At 40.0% G+C, this 17,624-nt stretch overlaps 1 protein-coding gene across 2 annotated transcripts in view; it reads right to left on the reverse strand.

The window, feature by feature from the left end:
• Positions 1-17,624, reverse strand: part of NRG3 (neuregulin 3) — a 1,733,439-nt gene that overhangs the window by 540,411 nt on the left and 1,175,404 nt on the right. For both annotated transcript variants that reach the window (XM_078641127.1, XM_078641126.1), the window contains exon 3: positions 13,186-13,259. In XM_078641127.1, the coding sequence (XP_078497253.1) occupies positions 13,186-13,259 (74 nt within the window). The remainder of the gene's footprint in view (positions 1-13,185; positions 13,260-17,624) is intronic.

The following is a 17,624-nucleotide window of genomic DNA, read 5'->3' on the forward strand; positions in this document are numbered from 1 at the left end:
GAAAGTACCTTGGATGGAGCGAAGTATTGAGTCGCTGCGTCGTCATCAAGCTTTGCTTAAGTGAAGGCAATGCATCTTCGTTGAACCGCACAGAGCATCATCATTGGGCCGTGAAGGCTGTAGAACCATTGTCTTCGAATAGCCTCTCCGCTGGAATCAAAGGGCTGTGCATCGGTTCTGATTGGCACAGTGGTGATGATGTGTCGGTTTTGTAAAAACAGCTGCAGAACTCCCTTTTGAGGCCCAGAACATGGAAGGGGCACCTTAGACAAGGGTTCACAGAAGGCAGAATCCAGCAGTACGAGCAAAACTGCAAGAAGTCATTTGTATTCCTGAGACCTCAGAAAACAGGAGGCAAGCCAGCAAGCCTAGGAGATCAATTGGAGGGAAGGCAGAGTTCAACTTTCCTTCGGGAGAGTCAGGGAGCAGCAGGCAGCAGGGCAGCAAACAGAAAATCTGTCCTTCAGAAAAGTAGGCCAGTTGAACCCTTTCAGCAGCACATCAGGCCTTCTGACAGAGGTTCAGTTTAAAGCCCAGAAGTGACTGTTTTTAGGGGGTCAGAGACCCAGTACTTATACCCTTAAGTGTCTTTGATGAAGGGGGTGACTACAAAGCAACACTCTGAAGTGCACAAGGATCGGTTTCAACCCAGTCCTGTCCACCAAGCCATCTGTCAGGGGTACATCCGTGCTTTGTGTGTGTTGTTAGGACACTACCTATTGAAGTGTGTCAGCCCCTACAATTCCTCACTGCCCAGGAAGACCCATCAGAATGCAGATGAATGCAAATGAGTGCTCAGAATTCAGATGAGCCTCACCTTCCAGTGTGTGAGGCTGTCTGGAGGAAGTGCACAAAGTGTAGCTGTCCCCCAACCCAGGCGTGTATTGGAGACAGGCTGTCATGCACAAAGAGAAGTAACTACAGAGAAATGTCCAATTTCTAAAAGTGGCATTTCTAAAACAGTAATTTTAAAAACCAACTTGACCAGTGAGGAGGATTTATCATTACCATTCCAAACATATGAAACATGAAAAAGCTACTCCTCTCTGATCAGGAATTACAGTTTAAAAGGGTATTAAAGAAGTCCTAATGCTGGCCTGTGAGAGGGTAGGCCTCACTGTAGTGAAAAATGAAATAGGCTGTTTGTCACTACTAGGACAAGCAAAACGCTCATGTCATACCTTTTACTTACTTCTAAGGCACCCTGCCCATAGGCCTTCTTAGGGCCTACCTTAGGGGGGACTTATATGTAATACAATGGAGAGTTTAAGGCTTGGCAAGTAGTTTAAATGCCAAGTCGAAGTGACAGTAAACTGCACACACATGCACTGCAATGAGAGGCCTCATACAGGTTTGAATGGCTACTTCTGTGGGTGGCACAATCAGTGCTGCAGCCCACTAGTATCATCAAGTCCAGGGGAAAACCACCTAAGGAGGCAATGTCTACATGCTAGATACACAAAGGTAAACTTGCACGTTTGTGTACGTTTATGGTTTATTTTTTTGTATTCACAAATTACGTGTTAATAGTAAGTTCAGAACTGGGGAGAGTCTGCAGTCGGGGCAGAGATCTCTGTACATAAAAAGATAGACCTGTCCTATCTTAATACCCAAAAAATACCCTAAACTCACACAAAAGTGTAAATGTAATTTTGTGATTTAACTCCAAGGAGTACATGACTGTGTACAGTTAAATTTGATTCAGGCATCTGTATTTGCACTCTCACAAAATTCTGCCATGCATTGCTCTTTTTTACTCAAATCTTGTGTGTGAAGACTGAAAGAAAAGGCTTATGAATCAATGTAGACTCCTTCAATTATTGCATATGCTGTATGAGCTACGGTTTACAAGGCAGTTGTGTGAGTTACAGATTGCAAAGTGATCCATACCTTTCGAATTTCAATGTTTTTTTCAGTTGCAGTTCAAAATTATATGTTTACTTTAAAATATATTTTTCACATTTTTCATTTTTTCTAGACATGCACCTAGGGTTTTATAACCAAATGTTACCATAACTTCACTTTAACCTTGGTTTTCACAGTGAATTTCTGAAATTTTTGATCATATATTACATATAACAGTTGGGAGCTGTGCCCTGTGCCATTCCATAGGGTGCAGCTGATCTATGTAGCAGACAGCCTTTGGTCACTCACTGCAGGGGTTTGCCACATGGCTTGGTGTTTGGCCAACTTCTGAACACAACCCACCTTTTCGGGGTGTGAAGTGGGGGGTTGACTCCTGGTCTCAAAGGAGACAGAGGAAGTCCCAAAAAGTATAGACCCATATCACTTTTAGATACAACAGAATAAACTTTGGGCCACCTCCTCCTGTCTAGGTTAGAGGCCTAGGCATTAGACAAGGAAATATGAATGCAGCCCCAATACGGGTTTCGGCGGGGCAAAGGCACGGTAGACCAGTGCTTAAACCTCTCATTATTAGTGGACAAGTATGCCATAGCTAAGGATGGGATAATCTATCTTGCTTTTATTGATCTTTCAGCAGCATTTGACTGTGTTTCTCATTCTAAGCTCTGCCATATTATGGAAGGGATGGGGATTGATCAGCCCATAATTGATTTTATCCGTCGACCGATTCCAATCCATTGACAATACTTTTTTTAAAATCACTGGTGTCTCTCCCGCAATCCACCACAGATTATATACTACATGTGCAGTTGGGTTTACCTTATATTACAGATGTAATTAGACTAGCCCCGATCTTGTTATGGCATTCTATCTGGTGTAGAGACACAGTGTCCTTAACTCAAAATATAATAAGAGACTGTCTAAGATTAGAAAACTATAAAAGAATTAGATGGTTAAATTACGTTGAACAGGAATTGACTGTGATGGAGATGAAAGACTTATTCAAGGACCCAATGGCCTGTAGACTGACGCCAAGACACAGGCTGGTGGAAACATTTGCATTGAGGGCCCAATACAACTGTAGGCAGAAGAACTATAGTAACAAGTCTGTCCTCACCTATCAGTTAGTATCATCTATTTTAGAGGGAGGATACTTCTACTTAGAGGATGTTCCTTTATCACAACACAAATTCATATTATTGCATTTTCACCTAAATGTGACATCCTTGATGTTAGGCTTCCCTGCGAAAAGATTTAACCATGAGATATGAATTCTCCCCACACTGACCACGACATAATATTTTTCTGTTAACTTTACCAGAGGGAAAGGAAAACGTATATTACACCAATCAACAAGCCCCACGATTTTCAACAATGCATGATGGGACTGTACTTTTTAAAATCACTTCCAAACCCCTTAGTCTGTATTTCAGTAGCATCATTCTTACGGGCACGTAGGAAAACAAAAAAGTCTTTGGGATTTTAATTGGCCCTGGCATCTACTGTTTTAGATTCCCACTATTTTCAAGTATATAATTTATTTTAACTTCCATTTTAATTTAGCATCTGTGTATGTATATACCGAATTTTTATAATGATTTCTCATTACTTAAAAAAAATTGTCTCTCTCGAACACATGAATTGTAACAGCATGCTGGTTATGGCTGTAATTCTAAACTTTTTGTTATTAATGTATTTTTATTATCCTATTTGATAATGATCGAATAAAGTTTTCGAATCAAATCGAATCAACGACAGGTCCCAAACAGCCACCAGCCGCCATTCTGCAATGTATGCTGGGCTCAGCCAACTGTAGGAGCCTGCTCTGAGCTAATTGGCTACAGGGTCTGGTCTACTGACTTATGTTCTTAATCTTTATGTCACAAATCCGTATGTTGCCTTTTACCCACATTTTCCTAATTTAATAAGAATGAGGATTATATTTTGGTTGTCCTACTGGACTATGAACGTATGCACAGTACAAAGCACATGTAGCTAGTTCGGTTCCTAATTTGTGACCTGGTTATGGCCATGTTTTCCAGAAGTAAACCAACTAGCCTGTTTCTGCAGAAACAGGCTAGTTGATTTTCTGCATTTCACAGTGCTATGTTGGATGTGTGCTACACAGTTTGGACTGAATGATCAAGCAAGCAAGGTGTGTATACTTTCAACAGACTCTTGTGCACAATAATGGTTGCCAGTTCCAGGAAAACTCTGCACTTTGTAATCTGAAATCATTCTTTAGGTCTAAGTGTTTGACTATAAATGTCCCTGTATGCTTCCATCTTTCCCACAAAACGTTGTTAATGTTATGTAGCCAATATCCTATATTATTATGTAATGTCTAAAATTCAGTGTATGGTACCTAATGGAGATGTTCTGTTTATGAACCCACAAGTAAATTAATAAATATAAGAAAGCACGCTCTGTTGGTTGTAAACATAACAAGTAGAATTGATTCCACTGGAGTGATCAGGCACAAGTTAAAGAAGATTGACGAGGAGTTGGCCAGACACTTGTTATGCTCTTACCAACACTTAGCACAAGGCAAACTTAATGTTAAAGAGCGCTTTAAAAATACTATATCACACAATGAAACATAATATGACAAAACACAGCATAACGTATAATTATATAATGTACCATAGCATTATGTCCTAGAATTTGTCTCAGTAATTTTCATGGAGTCTCAAGTTCTAAGTTGTCTTAAGGAATATTTGCCTCTCCATAACAAAACTTTTTTAAAAGAGATTACTGTTGTTGGTGGTCACTTTCAAAGTTAAAAGTGCTGTGATGCAGAGCAATCTCCTTTTGACCCATGGGATAATATTCAGAAACAACAGACAAAACCAGCTGCAAATCTTTCAATAGGAAAGTATCCATACACAAACATATTTTATGAGGGGACTGCTTTATTCTAAGCCAGGAAGGAGCTATTTTATCCCGTATGAAAGGCGCTGGGCCCACACTCACTATAAAGATCAAAAGGCTTTTGTGATCTGCTAACCACAATAATAATAAGCTGGCACATTTTTAAATTTCCCACATTCTCCCATAGAGCACCGGCTTTGGATTGTGACTTCGCTTAGCATTTGGGTTCTTTTTTTCCCTAGGGACACTGGTTTGACCAGAAAAAACTTCTTTCAGGAATGATGAAACTGATGTGTGCAATACCTGAGAAACACTTTCTACTGGAAACATTTGCGCGCCACAATATCACACATAACTTTTCTGCAGGTGGTATGCGATGGTGTGCATTTTTTATACATAAATCCGATGAAATGCAGTTTTCATAACATACCTGGGGGCATATCAGCAAGACAATTATCACCGCTTTAGCGGCCGTTTTCGGCCGGAAAGCGGCAATAATTGTATCGCCCTATTAGCAAGGTCATGCTATCGCGTGAAGCCTTGCCTCAGCGTCCTTTCCCTTAACGCCCAGCTTTGCACCTCTAATGAGATGCAAAGTGGCCGTTCCTCCCCATAATAACGGGAGAAATGTCGCTAAGCGACATTTCTCCTATTATCAAATCTAACGCTAACCTGCAGAGCGATAAAAAAGTAGCGCTAACCTCGGTTATCGCTACTTTCCTTACACCTGCTTTTCATCTGACTTACCCATTATATCCAAAGGAAGGAGGATTTCATGGCTAAGTATGCCCTGTCCTATCACCAATGTAGCGCCAAACGTTGCGTGATTATCGCTGGAATCCCAGCGATAATTTCACATTTGGCAGCTAACTCGGTTGTTTTTATCGCTCTGGAGATAAGCGTCGCTGACAGCGTGCTATATCCGCTATAAAAACAAGCGATAGTCGGTGATAATTATCCTAGGGCTAAGTACGCTTAGCGATAATTATCACCGGTTGTTGGTTATATGCCCCCTAGTGCTCCTGGCAAATGTGTGCATTAATAAAGCCAATAATTCTCAATTTTTCCACTTCTAACTGAGACGGGCCTAATAACTTCAACTGTGGCTGCATGAAATGTGCATTATTTTAAACATATGCACTTTAAATTCTAACATTTCCTGAAGAAAAACATTCAAGCCAGAATTGTGGCAGATGCACTGTTTGTTGTAAAATGGCGGTAATACAAATATTGTGAATTCGTTTTATTATTGTGTTTTGACTTGTTCCACTGTTTATTGGAGATGTGTATGACAGTCTCATTGACTGATTTTTATAAATGTTATTATAAAATGGGAAACAAAGATTGGAAGAAGGTGGACTTAAGCCTGTGGAAAAAGCACTTAACTGTGCTTCACGTTTCAGCTGAAACACTCATGTGGCTGAAACCTAAAAACTTGTTTTTGTCATTTCTTCAGAAATGTTACATTTTGATACACGGTGCAGCATAAAGTTGATAGCTTTACTTCTATAGCTGCCTCTCTTCTGTTGGCAGGTTCCGGTTATGAAATGCTTCTAGACTTTCTGTTTCAAAGATGACAGAAAATCACTACCTGACATTTGTGGACAACATAGTTCCAGTGAAAATATGTGACAGCAGAGGCAATTGTCAAGCATGTACCACTTAGTAATGTGTTTCATTGAGCTCTTTTCATGCCGACATTTTATAGACCAGTTCTATCTGAACTTTGTACCATTTATTTCTTACCAATCCATCAGATTTATTGTTTGACCCTGCTGAAGACTAGAAGGCATGGGCAGGTTGCTCATAGCCAGAAGCGGATAACACCTTATGATGTGTTGCTGGAAAACTGGAAGGGTCAATGTCAGTGGTGTAGGTATCAATAGAGCACGAGGACTAGTGGTACTGAGGCCTGCAATCCAAATATGGTAGTCTTTTACCATCCAGCAGAGTAAGGGGTGGTCAATATTAGTAGATTGCTTTAGGGTTCATGGCACCCTTGCTTATCCACCGATTAACGTCATAAACAGTTGCATTTGACCTGCCACTAAAGGATTTGTCCTGATTAGCATAATTTATTGTACCACTTTTAATTTAAAAATGGTGAATATTTTCAATTAAATAAATTATTAGAATTTTATTTTTATTTTGACAACTCTTTAATGGAATGGAACGGAAAGACCATGCAGGAAATGTCAAAGGACATACATCAATAACATGGGTAGAGGAGGAAATAACATAAGTGGGCAGACAAAGTTTCCTTGTTTTTCGAATATATATAATTTACCTTGAAAATACAAAAGACAAGAGGTGTTGAGCAAAACAGGAACAGTTGGTGTAATTAAACACTGCGGCCGGGAGCACAGTTACAAAAGCAGGTCTGAGAACTGTCTCAAAGTACAATCAATCTGAACCGAGTTTTGCACATTTCTTTTGGGTATCATCAACTACTTCCAGCGATCCTTTTTTTGTTAATAGAATGCAAACCCTGTATTTGGAGTTAAAAATAAGGCCCCTGATGACAATTGCAGGTGGGCCTCGACCTTGTGTGGACCCAGTGTCGGCCTGTGGGTAATGTGTCCAGATGTCCGGTATCATGGGCGCGTGATGACTGCATGTACTGTGTGTGCTGTGTCCTAATTGACTGTGTTTTCCTCACTTCATGTGGCATCTGACTTTATGGGGGTTTGGGAATGTGCGCACCCCTCTGACCATGTCTGCTTTATTGTGGCCAGTTTCCCTTGACCATTGTGGTGTCACTGTGCTTATCTGGGGGATGGACCAGAGTTTCCTGTTTGTGCATTTGTCTGTCGGCTACGTGTCACCCCACCTGTGACTCGTCAATCAGTAACCTCAGGCCTAGGTCACAGAGCCTGCCTGATCATGTATTTCTGAAGTCAGGTTTGATGGAGAGTTCATGCACAAATGTGTCATTATAAACATTGGTATTGAGTCCATCAATATTAACATCCTCATAATTTACTGTCTTTCATTTTGGACTAAGTAAGAACATGGACGTTATTTAGGGGTCACCAGGGGTCACATTTGGGAGCCCTAGCTTGCCCTTTCGACCCCTGGTACTACCCTTGCAACCTCTTTCCTTGGAATTTGCTAAAGTAGTGTCAGGAATGCTAAACTGGGCTTTTCTGAGCATTTTTATTTGAACTCACAGCCAACAATTAACATGTTGCCTGCATTAAACTTACATTCACCAGTGAAACTACACGGCTCTGAAACAAAATGTTATGATTTGTGGCCTGTGCTACATGGGCTAAGCTGCTTTTGCAGCGTGCCTCTCGAGCAAGAACTCAGCACCGTGGTAAACTGAAAATAATAAAACTTTGCAACATAATTTATTGTTGCTGACTGAGAAGGCCCACAAAAGGTGACTCTAGGTCTCTTTCTGTCTCTGGACATGTCAGGGGAGAAGCGAAATACAGCCGATAGTAGAGAAAAAAGAAGGGTTAAGAGAGGAATAAGTGAGAAGCAGAGGGATCAAAAGAGAAGAAGAAGACAAAACAGATACAGAATCAAGTGTGTGAGGGATAAAGAGAGAGAGAGAAAGAAAAATAAAGAACGAACTGAGAAAGATAAAGCGATATATAATGAGAGATAGAGACAGACAAGTTTGAGAGAGCAAGAAAAAAAGATGTGTAAGACAGACAGGCAAAAAAGAGACAGCTGACAGTCGGAAAGATAGAAATGTGACTGATGAGAAAGATACAATAGAGACAAAAAGATAAATGTTGGAGAGATAGAGACAGACAAGTGTGAGAGAAAGAGAGACAAGAGTGGCTGCTGACAGAGGAAAAGCTGAGGTGTGACAGTCATATCAATGAGAAAGGTGAAATAGAGATATAGAAGAGAGACAGATGTGAGAAAAGGGCTAAATAAGAGACAGGCCAGAAAAAACACTACAAGAAGGGACAGTGTGAAAAAGACACATCTAAGGGATAGGGGAGAGATAGGGGAGTAGGAGGCAGTTTTAAGATGAGAGGTAGGAGGAAAGTGTAAGAAAGAGAATATAGAAAGACTGGTGTGAAAGATCTCAGAGAGAAAGAGGTGAGAGAGAGGGAATAGAAACAACAGAGCACAGAGGGAATAAAGAGGTGAGAAATAATTCATACAGAGACCACTGAGAAAGGGGGGAATGAATCTAGTGTGGTTACAGGCAATTAATAAAGAGAGGTGAGTAAAGTGGCTGGTGCAAGGTAGATGATTAGAGAGAGTGGCGAGAAGGAGAAGGGTGAGAGGTGGGAGAAGCAATAAGAAGTCAAGTGAGAGAGACACGTGAAAAAGACCATTCAGAGAATGGGTGAAAGGGGAGAGATGGGTGTGGAAGACTTTGTTAAGAGACATAGTATGTGATAGGTGATGGGGAACATAGAAACCGATGCAATAACTTAGACTGAGGGAGACAGGTGAGAGAGTGAAGACTGATTAAGATGTAGCAGCTTAGAGACAAATAGTGAAAAGAGTCTGGAGGTTTGACAGGTGAGATGTAGGTGACATACAGCTGCAAGAGAGGAGAGAGTAGAGAACAGAAACAGAAATGTAACAAGTTGAGAGAGAGTTGATGGGGAAATGTGTGTTCTTTGATAAAGAGGCAGGTGGATGAGGAAGAAACAACTGATTGAGAGAGAAGGAGGTAAACGGGATATCTTTTTTTTATCCCCACACCACCCTCAGTTCAGACATGGCCATATGCAAATCGGTCTTGACCCTGTGCCTCATGGGAAGAGTCCTACCTGAACTGCCAAGCCATGTGTTCCCTGGACCGGAATCAAGCATCCTTGGGCCGGTTTCTGGCCATCAGCCATCAGCAGCCAGGAGAGCTTGACTGGATATCATAAAGATAGTATCTCTCCTCTTTATCAGCCTTGCACTTAATGCATGATTTGTAATTGCAGTGATGTTCCTTCTCATGGTGTCATCATAGTAAAATGTCATGTGATACCACTTCCTAGGATGATATTCAGTTAAAGTTTGCATGATGTCACTTTCTGTGATGTAACTGGGGGAGGTCAAAGGGCAAGTCTTGTCACATCTGCTACCTCAGGGATTTTGTTGACTGACATCCATGTTTGAACCACATTTTTAATTACTGCTTTTTGACTTGCTTCAGAAAATTTTAAATGCGGAGAAAATGTGCACCACAAAAGGATATTGATTACATCTAGCAATGATATTGTAGTCCTGCCATTACACAGGTTGCGCTGGAAGAGGTGTGAAAATTGCACAGCTTCACATGAATTTAAAATTAAGGGTAACTCGTTAAGAGTATGAGAAACTGATGGGCTTCTCTTATGCATGTTTGAGGAAACAAATGTATGAAAAATTCCACCTTTTCATTAAAATAAAAAAAAACAAGTGAAACCTCTTTAAGATCTGTAAATGTGATTTTGAGTAACAGCCTTAAAGGCTAACTTCTAATAGGACAAGCTTTTAATCCCATCAAAACAGAATTCCTGCTATTCACCAAACTATTCCTGTCCTGGCTCAAAACCCTGAGCCTGGACAGATTGGAACTCCAATTCTCAACCAATGGCAAGTCAGTGAGATTCACACAAGATATCAATCTCACCATGTTGAAACACATTGCAAACAAAATCAAGGTGACCTGTACCAGCTTTCTCTGCTTACTATGTTAAAAGCATGCCTCCTAGATAGCAACTTCAAGCCCTCATACTCTTGCGGACGGCTCAAGGGACTGCGTTGCTCCATGACTTGCCAGACCCCCCATTGGCCTCCTTAAAGGTATCCAACATGCTGAAGCACATTTCATTAAGGGCATGAAGAAAAATGACCAAAATACCCCGGCCTGAAGGAACACCACTGGCTCCCCTTGCGGGCTTACACCATCTTCAATACCAGCTACATCATTTAAAAATTCCTCACACACTTGACCCCTCACAACACCATCTTTCAAAACTCTTTGCGCATGCACAACCAGAACACCATCAGACTGGTGACGAAGAACTGCAAAAAGGAAAAAAAAAAGTCACTAAGCCTTCTCCTTCTATGAACGTGAGATTCAAAACAATATCTCCATATCTATCATTACTGTTCCATTCCTGTTTTAGCAAAGGAGCCAGTTGAAGTCTATCCTCTTTAAAGAACACTACATCATGAGGCAGTACTGTGAACCAGTTATCCCTCCTATCACACGTTGATTCTATCTCAGCCTTTTATCCTGTGCACATTCCCCTGTCTTTCTGCTAGGTTTGCTGTATATAAAAAACACATGCAAGTGCATCATTAAGGAATGCCAGTAAGGCAGCGGGGAAGACGGGGATCCACTGAATAGCTCTCAATTCAGAAAAACACTCCTCCAAGAAAGTAACTTTTTATATTCCATGCATTCTGGTGGTGACATCAATTGTTAATCCACTATGGGCCGAATGATATGCAACCATGTTCTGCTCACAAGGTACAAAATTGTATTTTTCAAATTGCTTTCCAGATCTGTCAGGAGCAACAACTGCCCAGTCTGTCCACACAGGTTAGTTGAAAAAGAGCCTATTTACTTTGAATCTCTTCATGTGTTGATGTTAAGAGCTTGGGTTCTCATGATTCATTCGCAAAAAAGTGTCAGGAAAAGTATTTGTTTCCCTTAGGAATGCCATGTGAAAGTACAAGAAAGGTATATTGGTGAGAAACGTAACAAAAGTCTTTCTCACCAAACTATGAAACAGTGCAGATCTAAGAGAAAGAGGTTATTTAATGCATGTAGAGTAAACATTTCTTAATTAGTGGTTATTGTTTAGAATATTAAACTCTAAATATGGCTTACTTCCAAAATTTTCACCAGACAGTTCCAAATCGCTAGCAGGTAAGTTCATCAACACGGGACTCCAGTCTTAAAAGTCATTAAAAAAAATAATTTTAGGAAATCTTAGACTAGGAATGAAAAATGCTTCCCAAAAATGTCCGTACTCTGTGGTTTTCCTAGAAGAACAAAATGCCCCAGCAGCATTCTTCTGGCTCTTTCATAGGGAATCAGTGGTCTGGTTACATTAGTATTATTTCCAATGAACGGGGAACATCCTTTACAACGCAACTTTTACAACAAAGTGCCTTTACGATGCAACCATTACAACGCAACTTTTACAACGACTTGCGCTGGGGGGCGCTCTAGGATAGGGAATAGTTTCCAACACCTTCCCTACTATCCACGGGGACTGGAGTTGGAATAGTAAATTATACTATTCACTATCCAGCGCCCCCTAACGCAAGTCGTTGTAACGACTTGCGTTGTAAAACTTGCGTCGTAAAGGCATGCGTTGTAATACAATGCGTTGTAACGTCATACATCCCCAATGAACATGTGTCTACGACCTGCAAATATTTGTGTAGAGCTTTAAATCAAGATGCAAAGCCTTGATAGGGTTTTGGAATTACAAAGGAAAATATATCAACAAATGAGGCAAAATATGTTCGTAAGTCAGCATAATTGTACTGTAATCAGTCAACCACACATGAAAACATTGAATAAGTAAGCATCAGAATATTAGCATTAAGGTTTTCACATTTTCAAATGCATGTTTGCTGTAACAGTGAAGAAAAAAAAAGAGAATTATTCTCTTATCGAACTTCACCAAAATTGGAGAAAGGACGAAGGAACTGGAGGAAGAGGAAGGTTACTGGATCACCTTCTCCAGTAAAATATAGAAAAGCATCAGCAAAACCAACAGGTATTCCCTGTGAAAGCTAATAGCTTTTCCAAAGCCTCTTTTTCCCTAGATGACACTGTGTCCATCTTTAAATTCAACATATTTTCTTTGAAAAAACTATTCGAAGATGGCCATCCAGATGCATGCATGTGAGTTGCAGCACTCTTTAAAAGTGTTTTTATACTTTAAGAAAATGCCATCAAATATGGCTGCAGCAAGTGCTTGAGGATGCATGGCAGACATCTTTCACAAATGTTCTTTTCTTTCAAGAAATATATTCAAAGATGAAGCTAGAGCCATGGATATCTTTGAATGTGTTTTCTTATACTTTAAGGAAATTGATTCAAAGATGGCCGGCAAAAGTATACATACAACAGTCATCGTTGAATAAATGTTCTTCTGTTTGAAGAAAACACATTCAAATCATTTAAAAATGGCGGCTGTGAGTTCATGTTAGTAAAAACATGATGTAAGACTCCCTCAAACTCACTATATGATTACTGAGTCAAGCTTCAGAGAAAATCAGATTAATAGTTGACCCTTGTTTCGACAACACTATCTTGAAGCTAAAATTCTTCAAATATTAGCAACATTTTGTATTGGGACTGTGAGGCTGTGGAAATGACAGAATTCAGTTCAACTCAAGCAAAGTAAAATTGTATATACGTTGTTGACCTTTTAAAAAATAAAACAGACACAAACAAATGTCTTTCATCACCAACTATTACTTTCATCTGAGAAATACAACAGATAGTAAAAGAAAGGCTGGACATACTTGGATCAGACATGATGGAATCCGTTTTCGGCAAAAATTGATCACAGCGAACTCCTTGGTAGCCTTCTTTGCATCTGAGGAAAGGGAGAAAATGGCCGGTAAATTTAGTTCAAATGTAGCTAGTGACAGGAAATATTTTCCAATCCAAACAACACAAACATCTTCAACATTTCAATCATGTCAATGAAGTTACAGTTTTTCCATTGTTTCTATTGTTGATACATTTCACTAGTGTATATATTGATAGAGGTAGAACTGTTGGGACTACACATTTGTGCTTCCTTATTCTGTTTGTGATATTTCTGAAAAACTTTTATGTTTTATGAGCCAGACATTGTAAATATGCCCCACAAGCTTTATCTCAGCTATGCAACAGAGGGGCATATTTATAATGTCTGGCGCATCTCTGCAAATCAGCAGGGGTGCACCAGTACAGATGCGACACGCAAGTCTCTCTTTGCGCCACCACAGATGCATCGCATTTACAATGCGGCACACCGTGGGGCAAGGTTAGGCAGATGCGTGTCACATCTTGTGTTGTAAGGGCGGCGCATTGCTGGAGTTGCGTCGCAAGTGCGGCGCAACTCCGCAATGCACAGGGGCCACCCATACCTAACGTGGTGCACCACTCCTTATGCATGCTTGAAGCAGGCTTAAGGTTTTGTGGCAGCGGCCGCGGAAAAGTGACTCTGAAATCTTGTAGAGGAAAAGTGACTCAGTGAAATCTTGTAGATTTCACTGTGTCACTTTTTCCTGCGACGGAAGCTCCACCCTGTGACGGAACGCCCACATGAAACCTAACGCAGGTTTCATGTGGCACAGGGCTTCACAACGTGAGGCATCTCCCTAGATGCGTCACGTTTTAAGTCAGGCGTAAAGTGGCGCATGATTTACGCCGCTGCTGCGTCACAGAAGTGATGCAATGGTGGCGTAAATGTGTGGCAATGAGCTTGCAAATCTGCCCCAGAGTTTGTTTGTGCCTCCCACAAAACACAATTATCTTCACTGCCGTTTGCCTAGGATTTCCTGTCCTGTATTTAATGGCAGTGGTGGACTTTAAGTTTCCTTGTACCGTGTCATTACCAAACAACATGCATTTTGTAGAGCGAAACCAACATGGCAAAGTGAGCATTGGTAAAGTCAACAATCACACATTTGAATGGAGTGGGCATTGACATTTGATCGTAGAATAGTAGAATTTCAGAAATTGATCACTTTGTTCCTATGATAGTTTTTCGTATTAAAGATTAGACAGTTGTTTTTTAACAGGAATTCACAAAAAACGGTAAATAAAATCCACCAATGTTCTTTCAGTATCCAAACACTTCATTAGCTCATGATCTACTTCAATATTTAGGGTATGTATACAGCTCTTGATGTTCCTATGTAATGACATCAGTCAGAGTTACAATGCTCAATGTGAGCTTATATGGCATACGGTGGGAACAAATCAAACGTCTGGATTATAGAACAGTGTTCTGAATTTTAATAGACAGGTGTGATGGTAAAGCCGATGTAAACTTTTCCCATTCTTCTAAAAAAGCACTTGGCTCTTCTCGCTGTTAGTGAAAGAGTAAGCCTTCCTCCGCAGACACAGCAGCTTCATTCTCACAGCATTTCTCATTCCAACAGCAAACAAACCTGCCTTCATCCTTCTGCCTTTTATTATCCAGATACATCTTTTTGTAATTGGTTTGACTTTGGTAGTAGATCCATTTTAACTACTCTTGCATGTGTCTGTGGCCTGAGGGCCAGCTTGTCTTTCCACATTGTTCTGTATGTGAATCCTTTAATTAACCCAAGAAAAAGCTGCAGGTCAGAAGTGTTCCTCTCAATATCATTTCTGTCGCTGGTTCACTGCAAACTGGTTGCTTATAGAAAAAAAATTGTAATTAATATAATAGCAAATAGAGTCTTTGTGGCATGTATATTTTATCGTAATAAGTCACTATAGTATGGTTTTAGATTGCTCATTCCTTTTGTCAAGCCAGACAGTGACAAATTCATCTTCCCATCTATTTTAGTTAAAAAAACACAGGAGACCACAATTTGACAACTCAATACTCAATACCAAAAGTGCTATAGTTTGAGTGATAGGAGAAGTGATGGGTTAGAATTGAGACGTTGTCAGAGAGAGGAATATTGCCTATGCTTTTTTTTCTCCTTAAGTTAGAATTTGCCATCGCCAGCCTCGATTTTTAATACAAGATTATATCAAAGATTTGTATTTAAATCTTTAAAATAATATAATTACAGCAGTTGTAAAGTGAGTTTAATTACTGTTAAAAATGGGATATAACTTATACCGTGCTCTATCAGTGATCACAGGGAGATTTAGGAGGTAATCACTAGTCTTAATATAAAATATGCATTATAAATTGTACCGAACAGTCTCTTGACTTAACTAACCCTTTGAGGAGCTTGTGGATTTATTGATAGAAATTCGATTTTGTGAAAGTTATCATTTAATGAGCTGTGGAAACCCAAGTACTTCCAAGTGGCAGGATTGGAAATTGTTACCTTTCATCAACTTTCTTCCTAAAAGGTAATCACAATCTAGTTTTATCAACTTAACATGCTGAAATTCCTTTTTAGTTTACTCCATTCTTCATAAATAGACCAATCTTCTATCAACAAAGGAACTACTACAATTACATAAAATTAAATTTGAACAAACTTCTCTCATATCATTCAGCTGCGGTACCGAAAAGACTCCTCAGTGCCCTAAAGGATATGTCCAGCAGGTATGAGAGGTCTTCATTCATACAGCCCATCATTTTTTATAGTTAACTGCAAACAAAACATTTAGAACATACTTTCACGAGAGGAAAACTGCCATTAGAAGCATAATGTACCCTATTAGTGTTAAAAAGATGTAACTCCAGCCACAATTTCTATGCATAGTCCTCCCTCAACAACTCATCAGTTTTACAACTGTCTGTCAATGTTGCATATCACTTTCAGTGAAAAAATTGCCAAAGGGCAAATTGCATAAAAATAAGTTTGCCAACTTATACCAGGGAGAAAGCCAGCCCAGCCATACATTCCCATAAAGCAAAACAGAGACACCAGTCGGTCAACACTTTCCACAGAATTGACACCCAACAAATGACATGTGAAGAAACTCATGATCAATGCTATTGTTTTTGAATGAAGAAATGAATTTGCTTTTAAACACTAGTTTAGTTATCTTGTACTCATGTATGGATATGTTCACATTTTCCTATTTAATTAGAGTTATTGGTATTTTAGGTTCATGACATGGTGGATTTGGAGTAGCATTATTTGTGCACTGCTGCCCCGTCTCTTCTTCTATGTCAGAATACATACAGGGCTAGACTGGGGAAATAAAAGCCCTGACAAAAAAGTTCAAACCAGCCCTTCATCTCCTTGGGCAATCTCTCGCTTTATATGTTGTGTATAAAGTTCTGTATAATCTGAAGTTAAAGGGATTCAAAGAAGTTATGATCATATAAAGATGACGTTCAAATATAAATAGATCAAATCGTATCATATAGCCACATGGGACTGGTAAATGTACTGGCAGTCATCATGAAATCAGTTTAACAGAATAACTCTTGAAAAGAACAGCAACTTTACAGAAAACCTAGGGGCATTTTTACAAGCCTCTAACGTCACTACAATGTCACTTTTAGTGACACTATGGTGGCGATTGGTGCTTTGCCTTTTTTACAAGGCAGCATTGAGCCACTTAATATGGCTTAACTCTGCCTTGTAAATAAGGCACCCTTTCACGCTGTACTTAGAGTGAAAGGGGAGGGCAATAGGTGTTTTGCTGTGGGCATTCCACTGAAACACCCATTGACTTTGATGCTGCCCCCTATTTACAAGAGTAGCATAAATAGGAGACAGAGACAAACCTGGTCTTTAACAGGTGAAATAAAGAGAAATGCTTTATTTCTGCTCGTTTTTGCTGTTTCCATGTGTGCTGCATTGTGCAGCACACATGGCAACAGCTAATTGCCATTGCTTGTTAATGTGCAGAAAGGTAACCCTTTCTGCACATAATGACCCTTCCTGCACATAACAATCAAAAACAAAATGATGTTTTGGAACTTCTATGTGTGCTGCATTAAGCAACACACATAACAGTTACAAAACACCATTTAAAGATTGTTTATGTGCAGAAAGGGAGACCTTCCTGTACATAAACATTCTTCCTCTCAATGCAGACACCCTTGCATTATGGTGCTAGGGAGCCTGCGTTGGCGTTAGACTGCTAAGTTTAGCACCAGGACTGGGGAAAATGCAGGGCTGCACCATATTATTGTAAATATGATACAGCCCTCCGTTTCCCAAGTAGCGGAGCGGAGCGCAGCGTTAAGCCAAGGAGACTAACGCTGCGCTCCACCACTTCATTGTGAATATGCCCCCTGGTGAGATGACAGAAAGGAAGTGCCGCTGATAGAGTAGATCTT

The sequence above is a fragment of the Lissotriton helveticus genome, chromosome 5_1, assembly GCF_964261635.1.
Source record: "Lissotriton helveticus chromosome 5_1, aLisHel1.1, whole genome shotgun sequence".
Taxonomy (NCBI): domain Eukaryota; kingdom Metazoa; phylum Chordata; class Amphibia; order Caudata; family Salamandridae; genus Lissotriton; species Lissotriton helveticus.